The 18,190-nt window shown below is 49.9% G+C and overlaps 1 protein-coding gene across 8 annotated transcripts in view; it reads right to left on the bottom strand.

Annotated features, from left to right (window-relative positions):
• Positions 1-9,634: 9,634 nt before the first annotated feature.
• ADGRG5 (adhesion G protein-coupled receptor G5) overlaps positions 9,635-18,190 on the bottom strand; it is a 34,543-nt gene continuing 25,987 nt past the window's right edge. For 7 of the 8 annotated variants that reach the window (XM_033218539.1, XM_033218545.1, XM_033218542.1 and 4 more), the window contains 3 exons: positions 16,589-16,706; positions 11,714-11,991; positions 9,635-11,358 (listed from right to left, as the gene is read on the bottom strand). In XM_033218539.1, coding sequence (XP_033074430.1) covers positions 11,258-11,358; positions 11,714-11,991; positions 16,589-16,706 — 497 coding nt within the window. In that variant the 3' untranslated portion in view covers positions 9,635-11,257. The remainder of the gene's footprint in view (positions 11,359-11,713; positions 11,992-16,588; positions 16,707-18,190) is intronic. The other variant, XM_033218546.1, reaches the window with a different exon arrangement.

Below are 18,190 nucleotides of genomic sequence, written 5' to 3'. Positions count from 1 at the left end.
GGTAGCGCACGCCTGTAGTCCCAGCTACTTGGGGAGGCTGAGGCAGGAGAATCCCATGAACCTGGGAGGCAGAGGGTGCAGTGAGCCAAGGTTGTGTTACTGTTCTCCAGCTTAGGGGATAGAACAAGACTCTATCTCAAAAAAAAAAAAAAAAAAAAAAAGTCCCAGCTGGATTTGGTGGCTCACATCTGTAATCCCAACACTTTGGGCCACCAAGGCAGAGGGATCCCTTGAGGCCAGGAGTTTGAGACGAGCCTGGGCAACATGGTAAAACCCCATCACTACAAAAAATAAAAGATTTAGCTGGGCGTGGTGGCATGTGCCTGTAGTCCCAGCTACTTGGGAGGCTAAAGTGGAAGAATCACTTGAGCCCAAGAAGTCGAGGCTACAGTGAACCACGTTTGCATCACTGCACTCCAGTCTGGGCAATAGAGCAAGACTCTGTCTCAAAAAGAAAAAAAAAAAAAAAAGATGAATTGTTAAACAAAATGTGGTATATTCATGGTGGAATATTATTCAGCCAGAAAACAGAATGAAATTCTGATACGTTCTACAACATGGATGAACCTTGAAAATATCATGCTAAGTTAAGAAAAAAATCTCCGAACAAAAGATTCTACTTGTGATATATGTTATTTCATTTATATTGAATAATTAATGTCCAGAATAGGTAAATTCATAGAGACAGAAAGTAGATAAATAGTTGGCCAGGGTCTGGGAGGAGAGAGAAGTGGGGAGTTACTGCTAATGAGTATGAGGTCTTTCTCTGGCATGATGAAAAAGTTCCAAAATTAGGTAGTGGTAATGGTTTTACAACCGCAACCACTACACGGAAAACTTTAAAGGGTTAGCTTTGTGGTATATGAATTATGTCTCAGTAGAGCTGCTATGCTTTAAATGTTTGCATACAGGTATGAGTGCAGACATGTGTTTTTATTTGTTTGGATAAATATCTAGGAGTGGGATTGCTAGAGCATAAAGTCGGTGTATATTTAACTTGTGAGAAACTGTCAATCTGTTTTCCGAAGTGACTGTACCATGTGTATTTCCACTAGCAGTATATGACAGTGCCAGCTGCTTTGTACCCTGATTAGCACTTGGCATAGACAATCTGGGGTTTTGCGTTTGTTTTTTATGTAGTTTACTAATAGATGTATAGCATATTCTCATTGTGGTTTTAATTTGCATCTCCTTTATCATTAAAGATGTTGAATATCTTTTCATGTGCTTCTTTTCCATCCATATGCCTTCACTGGTGAAATGTCTGTTCAAACCTTTTGTCCATGTTTTATTTATTTTTTTTAGATGTAAGAGTTCTTTTTTCCTTTTATTGTTTGAGACAACAATCACTCTTGTTGCCCAGGCTGGAGTACAGTGGGATCCAGCTCACTGCAACCTCCGCTTCCTGGGTTCAAGCTATTCTCCTTCCTCAGCCTCCCAAGGAACTGGGATTACTGGCATGCACCACCACACCTGGCTACGTTTTGCATTTTTAGTAGAGATGGGATTTCACCATGTTTGCCAGGCTGCTCTGGAACCCCTGACCTCAGGTGATCTGCCCACCTCGGCCTCCCAGAGTGCTGGGATTACTGGTGTGAGCCACCGCGCCCAGCATGTGAGTTCTTATATATTCTGGATATAAGTCCTTTGTCAGCTATGTATTTCTGCAAAGTTTTTCTTCTAGTTTTTCCTTTTATTTCTCCTTAAGAGTGTCTTCTGAAGAGCAGAGGTGAGGTCTAGTTTATCTATTTTTGATAAATAGGTATGGTTTCTCTATGAATGAGGTCTAGTTTATCATCTATTTTTGCCTGTTTTGTGTCCTAAGATATGTTTGTCTAACCACGGTCACAGTGATTTTTGCCTATGTTTTCTTCTAGAGGTATTATAGCTTTGTACCTTATGTTTAGATCTATGATTCACTTAGTTAATTTTTGTCCATGGTATGAGATATGGGTCGAGGTTCATATTTTTTGCATATAGATGCTTATTTGTTCCAGCATCATTTTTTGAAAAGATTATCCTTACCTCCATTCAATTTCCTTTGTGCCTTTGTGGGAAAAAAAGTCTGTTGTGATTTTGCTTGGGATTTCATTGAATCTCCCCAGTTTAGAGAATCCTCTCATCTTAACAATATTGAGTCTTCCAATCCATGGATATGGCATAACTCTCCAATTATTTCGAGCTTGAAAAACTTCTTTCAATTTTTGCCTTATACTTTTTTTTTTTTTTTTTTTTTTGAGACAGAGTCTCACTCTGTTGCCCAGGCTGGAGTACAATGGCACGATCTCGGCTCACTGCAACCTCCACCTCCCGGGTTCACACCATTTTCCTGTCTCAGCCTCCTGAATAGCTGGAACTACAGGCACGTGCCACCACGCCCAGCTAATTTTTTGTATTTTTAGTAGAAACAGCGTTTCACCATTTAGCCAGGATGGTCTCGATCACCTGACCTGGTGATCCACCCACCTCAGCCTCCCAAAGTGCTGGGATTACAGGTGTGAGCCACTGTGCCCGGCCCAATTTTTGCCTTATACCTTTTAAGGCTACTTTATTATACCTTCTTGGTGAATTGAACACTTTATCATTATGTTGTGACCTTCTCTATTAGTGCATTGTGCTTTAAAACATAATTTGTTTTATATCAAAATTGCTATACAGGTTATCGTTTATTTTTTCCTTCACATATCTTGATTCATTTTTGTTTTCTTCTTTTTTTGAGACAGTCTTACTGTGTTGCCCAGGCTGGAGTGCAGTAGTAGGATCACAGCTCATTGCAGCCTTCACTTCCAGGGCTCAAGTTATCCTCCTGCCTCAGCCTCCAAAGTAGCTGGGACTACAGGCGCATACCACTATGCGTCACTGATTTTCAAATTTTTTTGGTTTTTTTAGAAATGAGGTCTCACTGTGTTGCCCAGGCTGGTCGTGAATGCCTGGACTCAAGCAATCCTCCTTCCTCAGCCTCCCAAAGTGTTGGGATTATAGGTGTGAGCCACTACACCCAGCCTTGATTCATCTTTTTACTTTCAACTTTTCCATGTCCTTTTACTTGAGCTGTGTTTCTTATAAACGGCATATACCTGGGTTTTGTTTTTGCATTCAATCTTAATGTCTCTTGCCTTTTAACTGATCCATTTAGTCTATTTATATTTATTATAATTATGGATATATTTGGGTATGTTTGTATTATCTTACTTTTGGATTTCTATTAGTTCCACTTTTTGTTTCTTTTTCTTTGAGTTTTATTTGATTGTTTTATCTATCCTACATTTTTCTCTCTACTGCCCTTGAAGTTGCTTTTTTTTTTTTAAGCTAAAGGCAATTAAACCCTTGAAGTTTTACCACATGCAGTTAATTAATAATATCTCATATTAAACCATATCTTAACACCCTCCCTACCCCTCCCCACAAATGCTAGCTAACACTTTAGGACACTAGCTCCAATCTTACTCTTCTTTATTTATGCACTATTATTCTCCAACATTTCACATTCCTTCTTCTTAACATCGCAAATAAAATTATTATTTTATACAGATGATTTTTGGATTGGCTTTAGCTACACTTACTATTTTTAAATTTATTTATCTTTGAGACAAGGTCTCATTCTGTCACCCAAACTGGAGTGCAGTGGCACAATCACAGCTCACTGCAGCCTTGACTTCCCTGGGCTCAGGTGATCCTCCCATCTCAGCCTCCCAAGTAGCTTGAACTACAGGTGCACACCACCACACCTGGCTAATTTTTGTATTTTTAGTAAAGACAAGGTTTTACCATGTTGCCCAGGCTGGTCTTGAACTCCTGGACTCATGCTCTCGTCCCACCTTGGTCCCCCAAAGTGCTGAGATTATGGGTGTGAGCCACTGTGCCCAGCCTTTTACCATTTTTTTCTTTCTTTCTTTTTTTGAGGCAGAGTCTCGCTCTGGCGCAATCTGGGCTCACTGCAAGCTCCACCTCCTGGGTTCACGCCATTCTCCTGCCTCAGCCTCCCAAGTAGCTGGGATTACAGGCGTGCACCACCACGCCTGGCTAATTTTTTGTATTTTCAGTAGAGATGGGATTTCACCGTGTTAGCCAGGATGGTCTCGATCTCTTGACCTCGTGATCCACCCACCTCGGCCTCCCAAAGTGCTGGGATTACAGGCGTAAGCCACTGCGCCCGGCCCCTTTTACCATTTTCTAACCTCACCATTCCTTCTTCTTGCATCTTAGGCTGACCTGGAATCATTTTCCTTCTTGAAGTACATCCTTTGGGAGTTTCTTTGGGTCATTCTCAGCTTGTATTTACCTGTATATGTTAAATGTATTTTTTTTCCTTTTTGTCTTCGTTCTTGAATGGTAGTTTTATTACAGTGGGTTACTAGTTAGGTATGAGCAGGGCAGGAAAGGACTTTCCCCCAACACACACACACACACACATACATACACACACACACACATACACACACACACACAAGGAGTGTTGGGTGACCATCAGGTGGTGGTCAGTTGGTTGTTAACTGTTTCTGTAAAGTAATTGGTCACAGCCTGCACGGGGGAAAGGCAGCCTCCTAATAGAAAACACCTGCAAGCGATCAACAGCTGCTCAGTAAGATCTCAGGAGTGGGACGCAGCTTACTTTCAAGATCCTGGATGTATGCCAAGGTATCAAACCCCAAGTCAAGAGGCCAAGCTGTGCACTCAGTTTCTCAGGTCAACCGCTTGGCCTTCTTCCACGTTGTACTTTTCTTCTTCTTCCTTTCCTTACTGTTTAAAAAGTTCTTTTGTTTTGTTTTCTTTGAGACGGAGTCTTGCTGTATTGCCCAGGCCGCTGCAAACTCTGCCTCCTGGGTTCAAGCAATTCTCCTGCCTCAGCCTCTCGAGTAGCTGGGATTACAGGCACCCACAACCAGGCCCAGCTAATTTTTATGTTTTTAGTAGAGACGTGGTTTCAACATGTTGGCCAGGGGGTTCTCAAACTCCTGACCTCAAGTGATCGCCCGCCTCAGCCTCCCACAGTGCTGGGATTACAGGCGTGAGACACCACGCCCGGCCCTAAAGCTTTTCAATAAACTTTGACTCGTGCTCTGAACTTCGCCCAGTCTCTCCTTTTGCCTTATACCCCTCAGTCAAATTCTTTCTTCTGAGGAGGCAAGAGGTTACTGCAGATCCAAACGGATTCACCAACGGTAACTTGGATATCTTCCACCAGTAACAGTTTTGCTGGACGCACTTTTTTTTTTTTTTTTTCAGATGGAGTTTTGCTTTTGTCACCCAGGCTAGAGTGCAGTGGCACAATCTTGGCTCACTGCAACCTCCACCTCCCGGGTTCAAATGATTCTCCTGCCTCAGCCTCCCAAGTAGCTGGGATTACAGGCGTGCACCACCACACCTGGCTAATTTTGTATTTTTAGTAAAGAGGAGGTTTCGTCATGTTGGCCAGGCTGGTCTCGAACTCCTGACCTCAGGTATCTGCCCACTTTGGCCTCCCAAAGTGCTGGGATTACAGACGTGAGCCACAGCACCGGGCCCCTGCTGGACACACTTCTAAGTGGACATTTATTTGCTGTCATCACTTTAAAGCTATTACTCCCGCCTCCTAGCTTTTGTCACGGTGGTTGAGAAGCCAGCTCACGTTCTGTTGTCCTTGATAGGCAATCTGTCCTTTCTCTCTGCCCGCTTTCATCGTTTCTCTCCGACATTCTGTAGTTTCAATAAAATGTGTATAAGCATGGATTTATGTATTATGCTTGAGATACTTCGTGTTTCCTGCTTCTGGGACTGTGTTTTTTCATCGCTTCTGGAAAACGTGCAGCCATTTCGTTTTCAAATACCACCTCTTTCCTGCTCCCTTTATTTGCTTCTTTTGGGACTCTAGTATATAAGATCGTCTCATTCTTTTTTGTTTGTTTGTTTGTTTTCTTTTTTTGAGGCGGAGTCTTGCTCTGTCACCCAAGCTGGAGTGCAGTGGCCAGATCTCAGCTCACTGCAAGCTCCGCCTCCCGGGTTCCCGCCATTCTCCTGCCTCAGCCTCCCGAGTAGCTGGGACTACAGGCTCCCGCCACCTCGCCCGGCTAGTTTTTTGTATTTTTAGTAGAGACGGGGTTTCACCGTGTTAGCCAGGATGGTCTCGATCTCCTGACCTCGTGATTCGCCCGTCTCGGCCTCCCAAAGTGCTGGGATTACAGGCTTGAGCCACCGCGCCCGGCCCTCATTCTTATTCTCTATGTCTCTTAAGCTCTTTTCATGTTATCCATCTTCTTATCTCTGTTGCATGCTTTATGTATATAACTCCAGGCTTACTAATTCTCTTTTTGTTTGGTGTTTGTTTGTTTTTGTTGTTGTGTTGTTGTTGTTGTTGTTAAGACAAGGTCTGGCCCTATTGCCCAGGTTGGAGTGCGGTGGCACAATCTCGGCTCACTGCAACCTCTGCCTCCCAGGCTCAAACCATCCTCCCACCTTAGCTTCCTGAGTATCTGGGACTACAGGCACACGCCACCACGCTGGGCTAATTAACTCTCGATTGAACTGTTTACTGTTAGTTGAATTTTAGATTTTGAGGTATTTTTTATTTTTATTTTTTTTTAGTAGAGACAAGGTCTTGTTCTGTCACTCAGACTTGAGTGCAGTGGAGTGATTATAGCTCACTGCAGACTCAAACACCTGGGCTCAAGCAATCCTCCTGCCTCAGTCTCCCAAGTAACTAGAACTACAGATGTGCCCCCACCATGCCTGGCTATTTTTTTTTTATAGGACAGGGGTCTTGCTATGTTGCCCAGGGTGGTCTGAAACTCCTGGCCTCAAGTGATCCTCCCGCCTCAGCTTCTTGAGTCACTAGGATTAAAGGCATGAGACACCATATCCAACTTGAGATAATATTTTATTTCTTGAAGTTCCTTTTTTTCCCCCAAATATCTCTCTCTCTTCATTCCTGTTCATTTATATGCTCATGTTTGCGATTGCATCTTGTGTTTCTTTAAACATGTCATATATGGCTATTCTGTATTCCATCCCTGGGGTCTAAATCTGTTACTTCCTTCTTTTCTGCTGACTCTCACTCGGTGGCTTACTTTCTTGTGATTTGGTAAGTTTTGCATTGAAGCCTATTGCCTGCTCTCACTCTGGGCATCCTCCTGGCCTAACCAAGGGAAGCTTTCCTCCATATTGTTTGCTTTTCTCTTGCCAGTAGCAAGGGGCACCCCAACCCAGGACCACCTCAGTCCCCTCAGAGAGTTATATCTCAGAGGAGATTCAACTTCCCATCTTCCCCACCCCTAGCTCTTCCAAAGTTCACTATCACCAAATGGAAAAATTTGCTGTAAGACTGGCTTTGGAACCAGCCCTCCCCTCCGGGCGATAAGCCAGTTCATGCCAGCTCTCTGATCCTCTCCCACGCCCCCAGCTCCAGCACCCCTGGGTTCATTCTCCAGCTCCTTCTGTTGAAACCCAGGCTCTTGGCCACTCTATTCCCTCACCGTCCTTAATTTTTCTTCTCAGCACTTGTTGCCACCTGTCCTGTCTGTCTCTCTGTCAAACTGTTCAGTGTAAGACGTTCCTTCCCCACAAGAATGTGATGACTTGTTCACTTATATATCCTCAGCAACTAGTGCAGTGCCTAGAATATAACAAGTGTTTAACAATTACATGATGGGTGAATGAATGAGCCAATGAGACACAGCACCTGTCTCCAAAATGCTCTCGGTCTGGCAGCTGAGACAGACAGGGACAGTCATAACACAGAGAAATAACGTCTGTCACAGGGGAAGGGTGCGGGTGGTGAGGCTGAAAGGAGGCCCCACCCTAGATTTGCAGGTCAGGGACCACTTCCCAGTCTGGACTGAGGGAAATGAGGATGTGCAAGGCTGAGACTTGAAGGATGTGTCGCCATCACTCCACAAACGAGACGCACAGGAGAGCCTTCCAGACAGAGAACAGCCCAGAGATGAGAAAGAACCTGTTCAGGGAACTGAAAGCTGTTCAGTGTGGCAGCACTGAGGAGGAGGGGGAAGGAGTGGTAAGACACGGCTGGAGAGGGGGACACAAGCTGGGCCCTGAGCCTTTCCAGTTCCAGTGGGGAGTGTGGCAATGACGAGGGGGTGCCGTGGAACGGCTTCCGCAGGGGAGGACACGGGCAGGCTGCAGGATGGAAAACACCCTCTAGCTTCTGGATGAAGTTGGAATTGGGAGTGGGGAGGCAGGGAGGCCATGGGGCCTCTGCAGGAGATGGAGGCTAGGTCTGCACCAGGGCTGATAGCAGGGGTGGGGACACCCACGGCAGACCCCTTGGGGTTTCTGGAGGTGGCTTTGACTGGCAATAGGAACACCTCAAGCTGAGTGGGCTGTGAATGAGGGGGACTCATCCAGTGGGCCGAGGGGCTGCCCCCGCAGCACAGCCTAGGTGCATTTAGAGAGTGAAGAGTCTACACCCTGGACTCCTGAGCCAATGCTTTTCTCATTAGAGTTTCCAAGTTTAGCAAAAATCAAAATACATCAATACATAGGATACCCTGCTACCTGTGAATCCAGGTAAACAACGAATAATGTTTTAGTATGTCTTCCAAATTGGGCATCTGATATTTTATCTGACAACCCTATTTTCAATAGCCCCACATACACACACATGCACACACCCCTTTCTGAAATAACAGTAACAAAACCACACACAGAAATCTCCAAATCTGTGGTCCTGTTGACAACTACATGTCATCCGTTCACCAAGTGCCTGCTCTGAGTCCCTGGCTCAACAGCAGCCCCCAGACTCCACCCCATTCCATCCTCCAGCAGAGTCTGGACGCTCCCAAGAGCTGGCCCCCGGGCCCCATCTGGGCTTTGCTGGGAGGGAGAGGAAGGGGGACATGGGGCCCTGGTTCCACACCATCTCCCTCAGTCCCTCCCCCACACCTGGGTGAGACATTTCCAGGAAGTGGTCCCTGCCCAGAGCCTGGACCCCAGCGGGGCTCAGGGCCACAAGCTTGGGGCTGCTTCCTGGAACTGCCAGTCTCATCCCGTGTCGCTGTGGCCACATCCTCCCTTGGGCAGCCCTGGGTTTGGTGAGGTCTGAGAGGCCAGGCTCTGGGCTGGGGGGCTCTATGCAAACCGAGCCACAGCAGGAGCCTGTGTCCCCGCTCCCTGGAGCTGCCCAAGAGACGAGCTAAAGGTTCCCATGATTCCTCGGGACCCTCATTAGCATGGGGACCCCCACCCCAAGGCCTGGAGAGCCTGGGCTTAACCATGGGAGCTTGGATGGGTGCTCACATCACCCAGATGGTGGTGGGGGTGGGGAGATTCTGCCTAGAGTTAGTTAGCGTGGGAAAGAGGCCTTCTCTACGCACCACTGGGGCGATTTTGTAGATGTGATAAATGACCACCAGGAATTTCAATAGACTGGAAGATTGGGGAACTGGGTGGTCGGGGGACATGTGGCACGGCCTGCAGGCTGCACTGTGTGGGGACTATTCCTAGAACAGCAGAAAGCCAGCAAGGTGGGAGTAGAGGCCCCACTGGGGAAAGAAACCGAGGCATGGTGAGATGTGCCTAAGAAGGAGTTGTGCCTGCAAGGTTGAGCAGAGCTGGGCCTGGGGCTTAGACAGGCTGGCCTCTGAAACTCAGTCAACACTGTTAATAATAACAGCAAAAATACTAATGATAATACCAGCAACCGTTTACTGAGCACTTACTCTGTGCCAAGTCTCTTTATTTGAATTATTTTACTTAGTCTTCAAAATAGGTACCACTGGCCTCTATTTTACAAATAGGAACGACGCACAGAGAGGCTGAGTGGCTTGTCCACAGTCTCACAGCTAGCAAGTGGCAGAGCTGGCATTGGAGCCCAAGCAGCCTGGCTCCAGAGTCTGCTCCACTCACTGCCTGGTGAAGGAGTTACTTGCGTCTGGAAATGTACAGAAGAGCAGAAGATATCCCAGGAGAACTTTTCCAGAGGAAATCCTGCTCCCATTTTCTGCCTGTGACCTTCGAGGTCATCAAAACTGCCCGATGGCCTGGGGCGGTGCCCTGAGCACCTACCCCAGCCCTGCTCTGGTGCCAGCTATATCTGGGGTGCAGCCCCCAAAAGTGACAGCGCCACGGCGCATTGGGAAAAGAGACAAATGGCCATGTAAATGTGTCTTGCCTTTCCTTCTAGAGGAAGCGGGTCACTTAGCAGGCACAGTCCTGCAATTACGGCCCCTCCAGCTGGTGCATGGAGTCTGCAAACAGGTGTTTGAGCTATTCCAGATGCAGTCTTGGCGCCAAGGGCCTCTGAGTGTTGGCCAGCGGCGCCCCCTCGTGTTCGTCCGGGGAAACGCACTGGCTTCATGAGCGCTGTCTCCCACAGGGTCTGACAGGTCTGGGGTAAGGGTAATTCTCTGCAACTATGGCCTGAGCTTTGGATTTAAAACCCACACTCTCACGCCTACCAGGGCAAATTCAATCCTGCCCAATCACCAAATAGCCAGGTCACTGGGGTCCAGCTGATTCAGCAGGAGGAGAAAGAAGTGTTTTCCTCTGCCCCCCAAGAAAACTCTGTGGGATGGGCTACTGTTCCAAACGGTCTGTAGAAGTCTTGGGAGTACGCAGTAGGAGCCTCTGGGAAGGGCTGAACCTCCCAATCTTTGGGAAGGGTGGGCTTGGACTTGGAGTCATCATAATTTAGGGAGTTAAAGGAAAAGAGGCCTCAGGCATAGGCCAGTAAAGTCTCAGACCCTGGGTAGGTCCCACCTGCCCCAAGCCAAGATGCTGTCTGGCCCTCCCCAGGAGGAAGATGACAGGGCCAAGCAGGTGCTTCATGGCAGCTTGGATGAGATCCTGACCCTAGCAAGCAGGTGGAGGCTGTGGGAATTCCCACCCCACAGTGACACTCTTCCCCCTGGTCTTATGCAATCTTTACTAAGCTCCCGGGTTAAACTGGAACAAAGCCACTTGCCCCCATGTCACAGCTGTGGATACCTAGGGTCGGTGAGAAGTGGCAGGCCCAGGGTCTTGAAACTCAGCCTCCTGATGCCCAGGCTGGTGCTCTGCCCACATCCCTGGCCTGCTGGGCCCAGGTACCAGGACAAAGTTTGCCGCCCCAGGTGAGGTTGGATCTGCCCTGGAGCAAAATGTCAGGGAGAGGTAGAGCAACACCTTCCCTTCAGTGCCTGGAGAGGCTGTGGAAGTGGAAAAGTCCCCTTGAGGGTCACAGTGGCCTCTGGGGTCCAGTAGCAAGCCTGCCACCCTCTAGCGGGAGCCGTGGCCTCAGGCTACTGGCAGCCAGAGAGGCTGAGGGTTCCAGGCCAGGAGGCCCAGACTACGGCATTGTCTGGGAGGAGCTGAAGGCCTCTACCTGTGCCTTGGCCTCTGCTTCTGAGCGGCATCGCTGGGAACAGAACCACAGGAAAAGGAAGAAACCTGCAAGAGAAAGGCTGGTAGGTGGGAGTGCTACGGGGCAGCGTGGGCTTCCCCAGAGGCCAGGGTCTCCTTGGCTGCAGCAAGCTGGCCTCCCTGGGGCCCATGAGCCAACTCCCAGAATCTCTTACTGTAGGAGGCCAGCAGTGGCAGAGCCTCAGAGCTGGAAGAGCGGCTGTGGCCAGACCATAGGGTACCTTCATGCAGATGTAGCCCCCACCATCTTAGCTAGTGGGGCTGTGGGCTGGATGTCAGTGCCCCACTCGCCCCCTTCACCTGAACCCCTTTGGCAGCGAACATCCCACCAGCCATACACCCCCTGCCAGGTGGCTTCCTCCAGGCCACCCTCCAGCCCTACCGTAGAGTGAGTTTAAGATGGTGAAGAGGAACAGCTGGGGCAGCAGGAAGACGCCAAAAGAAAAGAAGGCCAAGGCCCAGGTGGTTCCCAGCAGCACAGTGAGGCCCAGCACGGTGACAGTGTCACGGCAGGCCCTGGCATTCGGTGCGTCCGCCCGCACCCGCAGCCTGCGCAGGGTCCACAGCGCCCAGGCCAGCACCACCAGGTTGAAAAGGGACGTGAGGCCACCGTAGCCCATGACCAGGACACTGTGTACCACAGGGCTCCGCACCCAGCATCTGCAGGGGAAGGTGATGTGTGTCGGGCTCACGGTGGCTCCTAGGCCCGCGAGGAGGCCAGCGCCACTCCCTGAAGCCCCACTCCGTCTCCTGGCTCAGGCTCTATTGTTTTTTGCCTGACTGAACACACGGTGAAGCCCCTCACCCGGTTTTCCAGCCAGGCCACCACCAGAGGATGCATCTGCCGCCTTGGTCAACGATCTGAAGCTCCCTCATGCCCACCTTTCCAGTCACAGTGGTTTCTCTCACGTCCCCGTGTCTTCACCACCCTGAAAATTCTTCCTGTCTCCTTTACACATCTCACTCCTCTCTGCTTCCATGGCCAGCCCAAGGCCGGCATGCCCCATCTTCTATTGGACGCTTGGCCCAGAGTCCTCTTTCCTGGAAACTCTCCCTTCCACCCCACTACATGGTTGTCGCTGCCTCATCTTCATCTCTGCAGTGGGACACCCCTACCTAGGAGCCTCTCCCCACCTAGATGGGGCCACCATGGCCTGCGCTGGACAGTGGGCAGGCTGCCAACCCGTGGCTTGTGGACAAGGGCCCTCCAGTGTCAACCTGAGAGCACACAGAGCAGCAGGAGAGCTCACTGAGGGCTGAGCACAGAGCCATGGAGAACTGACCAAAGCCAGCCCTGATCCCGGGCCCTCCCAGAGGCCTCCACCCTCTGCCTCCCCAAGACACCTTCAAGACAGATGCCACCTTTTAGTCAGACACAATGTCATGCTGAGGCAGGAGAATAGGGTTCAGAGACAGGGAACGTAAGGACTTTCTAGAACTAAATCAAATGGAGGCCAGGCGCAGTGGCTCATGCCTGTAATCCCAGCACTTTGGGAGGCCAAGGTGGGCTGATCACTTGAGGTCAGGAGTTGGAGACCATCCTAACCAACATGGTGAAACCCCGTCTGTATTAAAAATACAAAAATTAGCCAGGCGTGGTGGTGGGTGCCTATAATTCCAGCTACTAGGGAGGCTGAGACAGGAGAATCATTTGAACCTGACAGGCAGAGGTTGCAGTGAGCCGAGATTGCACCATTGCACTCTAGCCTGGGTGACAGAGCGAGATTCCATCTCAAAATAAATAAAAATAAATCAAATGGAAACACTTCAGCTATGACAGGAAATATCCTCTCCATTTACATAGGGCATATGTCAAATGACTTTGTAACTTTACTTCATCCTCCTCATTGACAGGACGTACACCAAGTAACCAGTGGAAACCTCTAGAGGGTATTTAAACCTCCACAAATTCTGTAACACGACTCTTGAGGCCCTATGCTCTGGCCCACTCCTGCACATACTTTCATTTTCAATCAATCTCTGCTTTTGTTGCTTAATTCATTCCTCACTCTGTACACTTTGTCCTTTTTTTTTTTTTTTGAGAGGGAGTCTCTGTTGCCAGGCTGGAGTGCAGTGGAGTGATCTTGGCTCACTGCAACCTCTGCCTCCAGGGTTCAAGCAATTCTCCTCTCTCAGCCTCCTGAGTAGCTGGAAATACAGGCACCTGACATCACGCCCGGCTAATTTTTATGCATTTTTAGTAAAGATGGGGTTTCACCATGTTGTCCAAGCTGACCTCGAACTCCTGACCTCAGCTGATCCACCTACCTCGGCCTTCCAAAGTGCTGGGATTATAGGCATGAGCCACCATGCCTAGACTTGTCCAATTCTTTGTTCAAGATGCCAAGAACCTGGACAACCCCCACGGGTAACGATGTGCTTTATGTGAATTGTCCCCTGCAATCCCCATGACAACCCATAAGGCAAGCACATAATCATCCTCATTTTGCAGATGAGGAAACTCAGGCTGTGGCTCAGCAACACATTCCAGTTAGAGGCAAAGCTGGAACCTAAAGCCCCTGGCCCAGAGCCTGAGCCCCTAACTGTCACAATCCCCTGCTCAGGTTCGCTTCGTGGCTCCTGCCTCTACAGTCACAAGGGTCCCAGGACATTAGTTTGGGATTCCTCCGAGTTGATGAGTGTGGTAGGGGATCACTCACTCTCACCTCTCACCACTAGAGAATACCCCACAGGGGCAGCTCTACCACAGTCCATTCAGCCAGCGTCCTGTCAGCAGACATCTGAATGATTTCCAAGGGCTGTATTTGTTTTGTTTTGTTTTTTGAGATGGAGTCTCACTCTGTCTCCAGGCTGGAGTGCAGTGGCGCAATCTCAGCTCACTGCAACCTCCACCTCCCAGGTTCAAGCGATTCTCCTGACTCAGCCTCCTGAGTAGCTGGGACTACAGGTGCACACCACCATGCCTGGCTAATTTTTGTATTTTTAGTAGAGATGAGATTTCTCCATGTTGGCCAGGATGTGTTTTGTTTGTTGGTTGGTTGGTTGAAGTTGGAGTCTTGCTGTTGCCCAGGCTGGAGTGCAGTGACGTGATCTCGGCTCACTGCAAGCTCCACCTCCCGGGTTCATGCCATTCTCTTGCCTCAGCCTCCCAAGTAGCTGGGACTACAAGCGCCTGCCACCATGCCCAGCTAATTTTTTGTATTTTTAGTAGAGATGGGGTTTCACTGTGTTAGCCAGGATGGTCTCGATCTCCTGACCTCATGATCTGCCCGCCTCGGCCTCCCAAAGTGCTGGGATTACAGGCGTGAGCCACGGCGCCCAGCCTGTTTTTGGTTTTTAACTGATGTTTGGGTTTAGGAATGTGTACATACATAGTAAGAGATGTTTTAAATTGAAGAGAAAAAAAGTCACAAACCCCAAGGTAATTGTTTCGAGAGGAGAGGGGAGAGTGAGGGAGACCCAGGGAGAAGCTGGCTCGTAGGTGGGTGTTCTCGAACATCTGTGCATTAGTGGGTCCTGTGGATGTGTCACTAAAGCTCCTTTGTCCTCATCACATTATTATATAAGAAAATAGGCTTGGCATAGTGGCTCACACCTGTAATCCCAGCACTTTGGGAGGCCAAGGCAGACGGATCACCTGAGGTCAGTTGAGACCAGTCTGGCCAACACGCTGAAACCCTATCGCTACTAAAAATACAAAAATTAACTGAGCATGGTGGCAGGCACCTGTAATCCCAGCTACTCGGGAGGCTGAGGCAGGAGAATCGCTTGAACGCAGGAGGCAGAGGTTGAAGTGAGCTGAGATCGCGCCATTGCACTCCAGCCTGGGCAACAAGAGCGAAACTCCATCTCAAAAAAAAAAAAGAAAAGAAAAGAAAAGAAAATACATCTTCAAAGAGTATGTAAACTGAGGCCAGAGATTCTATTTCTTCATCTGTAGGATGGGGATGATTATGCACTTGCCTTATGGGTTGTCATGGAGATTGCAGAGAACAATTCATGTAAATTGAAGTCACATGTCCTCTGATACACCCAAGCCTCACTGTGAGGGATCAGACCCACCTATGTACCACACAGTCCCCCGGCCTTGCTTCAGGGGCTGGGGGCCAGGCTCTGGACCAGCCTGCTAGAGACCACGTCCCAGCTCTGCCCCTGACTGGCTGGGGCTCCTCAGGTAGAGTTCTTAAGCCGCCTGTTTCTCAGAGGCCCTAACTGTAAAATAGGGCTGGCAACAGGGCCCAGTCCTTGCCCTTGTGAAAATGAAACCGGCCGATACCCAAGGCCTGCCACAGAATCAGCCCCCAGCTATCCTGAGCCTTCATCAGCCAAGAAGGAAAAAGAAGGTTCCACAACCAACTGCAAGTAAGTAACGGGCCGGCAGGGGTTCCTTAGGCTAGTCTATGTCTGGCTGTTAGAAATGCTGCATAATAGGCCGGGCGCGGTGGCTCAAGCCTGTAAGCCCAGCACTTTGGGAGGCCGAGTCGGGCGGATCACGAGGACAGGAGATCAAGACCATCCTGGCTAACATGGTGAAACCCCGTCTCTACTAAAAAATACAAAAAACTAGCTGGGCGAGGTGGCGGGCACCTGTAGTCCCAGCTACTCGGGAGGCTGAGGCAGGAGAATGGCATAAACCCAGGAGGCGGAGCTTGCAGTGAGCTGAGATCCGGCCACTGCACTCCAGCCTGGGCGACAGAGCGAGACTCTGTCTCAAAAAAAAAAAAAGAAATGCTGCATAATAATAGCTTAATGTCCTCACCTGCAGGGAGGGGCTATAAAAAAAGCAGTAGCATGTCCCCCGGCCCCTAAAGGCCCACCTCGCTGCCTCTCCTTGCCTCCCCCAAGCCCAGCCCCCACAGCATTCTTGTCCGACTAGGAGGGCTTGAAGGCCTGGCAGTGCCAAGAGCAGGTCGGAAGGAGTCGCAGCCTGGGTAGGTGCAGCAAGGTGGTCTGCAGGGGAACAGAGTCAAGTGCAGGCTGAGCCAGACCCCCAGGGCCTGGGCACTGGAGGACGGGGCAGGACAGAGGAGACGGGAGGCCTGGCTGCCCTGGCATGTTGGCGAGCAGATGTGGCTTCATAGACTTTGTCAGCATAGAATACAAGGCTGCCTCTGCAGGAGACCTGGATCCATGGAAGGGATGTGGTGAAGCCCCCTGCAAACTCCCCTGTCAGCCCCAGCTCCCTCTCTGCCCCACAGCCAGTGCTTTACCTACAGAATATTCCATTTGGGGTCCCAGGCCCATGTGGTCCTTCTGCCAGAGCCAGGGAGCCCACTGCAGCCCTGAGGGCACTCACATGGACATGTTCCGGAAGCCCGTGCCATTCTCCCAGCTGTTGAAGACGGGGATCGTGTGGGGTCCGTACACTGAGCTCTTGACAGAGAGGGAAAGCAGCACCAGGAGGGCTGGGACCCCTGAGGGGTGAGACAAAGGCTCAGGAGATGTGGGAGAGGGCTGGCCGTTGGTCCCTGGGGCTGCTGACACAGAATTCCACTGGGCAAGGGACAACTGGGAGGAGACTGTTCTGAGCCCCCAGCTTCAGAGCAGTAAGCCTGGTGGTTTGGAGGAAGCTCAGCTCTACAATGGAACAGTGGTGGAGGGAGGAGTGGTCATACTGGGATGGTGGTGGTGGGGAGCAAATGGGAGGGAGGACAGGGCAACTGCTGAGGAATAGAAATAAGCAAGAAAGGGGCAAGGACGGTGATGAAGGTAGCAGTGATGGTACTGTTGGAGACAGAGAAGCTGGAAGAAGTGATGATGGTGATGGAGGTGGAGGAGGTGGTGACGGTGGTGAAGGAGGTAGAGGAGATGATGTTGATGATGGAAGTGGAGGAGATGGAGGTGATGATGGTGATAGTGGAGGTGGAGGAGGTGATGATGGTGATGATAGAGGTGGAGAAGATGGAGGAGGTGATGGTGATGGCGACGGAGGTGGAGGAGGTGATGATGGTGGTGACAGAGGTGGAGGAGATGAAGCAGGTGATGGTGATGAAGGAGGTGAAGGTGCTGATGATGGTGATGATGGAGATGGAGGAAGTGATGATGGTGATGATAGAGGTGAAGGAGATGGACGAGGTGATGATGATGGCGATGGAGGTGGAGGAGGTGATGGTGGTGACAGAGGTGGAGGAGATGAAGTAGGTGATGGTGATGAAGGAGGTGGAGGAGGTGATGATAGAGGTGGAGGAGATGGAGGTGATGGTGATGATCGAGCTAGAGGAGGTGATGATGGTGATGATGGAGGTGGAGGAGGTGATGATGGTGATGATGGAGGTGGAGGAGGAGGTGATGATGGTGATGATAGGGGTGGAGGAGATGGAGGAGGTGATGATGGAGGTGGAGGAGGTGATGATGGCGATGGAGGTGGAAGAGGTGATGGTGGTGATAGAGGTAGAGGAGGTGATGATGATGGTGATGGAGGTGAAGGAGGTGGTGATAGAGGTGGAGGAGGTGATGATGGTGATGATGGAGGTGGAGGAGGTGACAACGGTGATGATAGAGGTGGAGGAAATGGAGGAGGTGATGATGGAGGTGGAGGAGATGGAGCAGGTGATGATGGTGATGATGGAGGTGGAGGAGATGGAGGAAGTGATGGTGATGATGGAGGTGGAGGAGGTGATGATGGTGATGATAGAGGTGGAGGAGATGGAGGAGGTGATGATGATGGCAATGGAGGTGGAGGAGGTAATGATGGTGGTGACAGAAGTGGAGGAGATGGAAGAAGTATGTTGATAACAGGTGGAGGAGGTGATAATGGTAATGATAGAGGTGGAAGAGATGAAGGAGATGGAGGAGATGGAGGAGGTGATGGAGGTGGAGGAGGTGATGATGGAGGTGATGGAGGTGGAGGAGGTGATGATGGTGATGATGGAGGTGGAGGAGATGGAGGAGGTGAAGA

This window comes from Trachypithecus francoisi, unplaced genomic scaffold, assembly GCF_009764315.1.
Source record: "Trachypithecus francoisi isolate TF-2019V2 unplaced genomic scaffold, Tfra_2.0 Lachesis_group10, whole genome shotgun sequence".
NCBI lineage: Eukaryota > Metazoa > Chordata > Mammalia > Primates > Cercopithecidae > Trachypithecus > Trachypithecus francoisi.
This window is presented reverse-complemented; position numbering and strand designations above follow the sequence as displayed.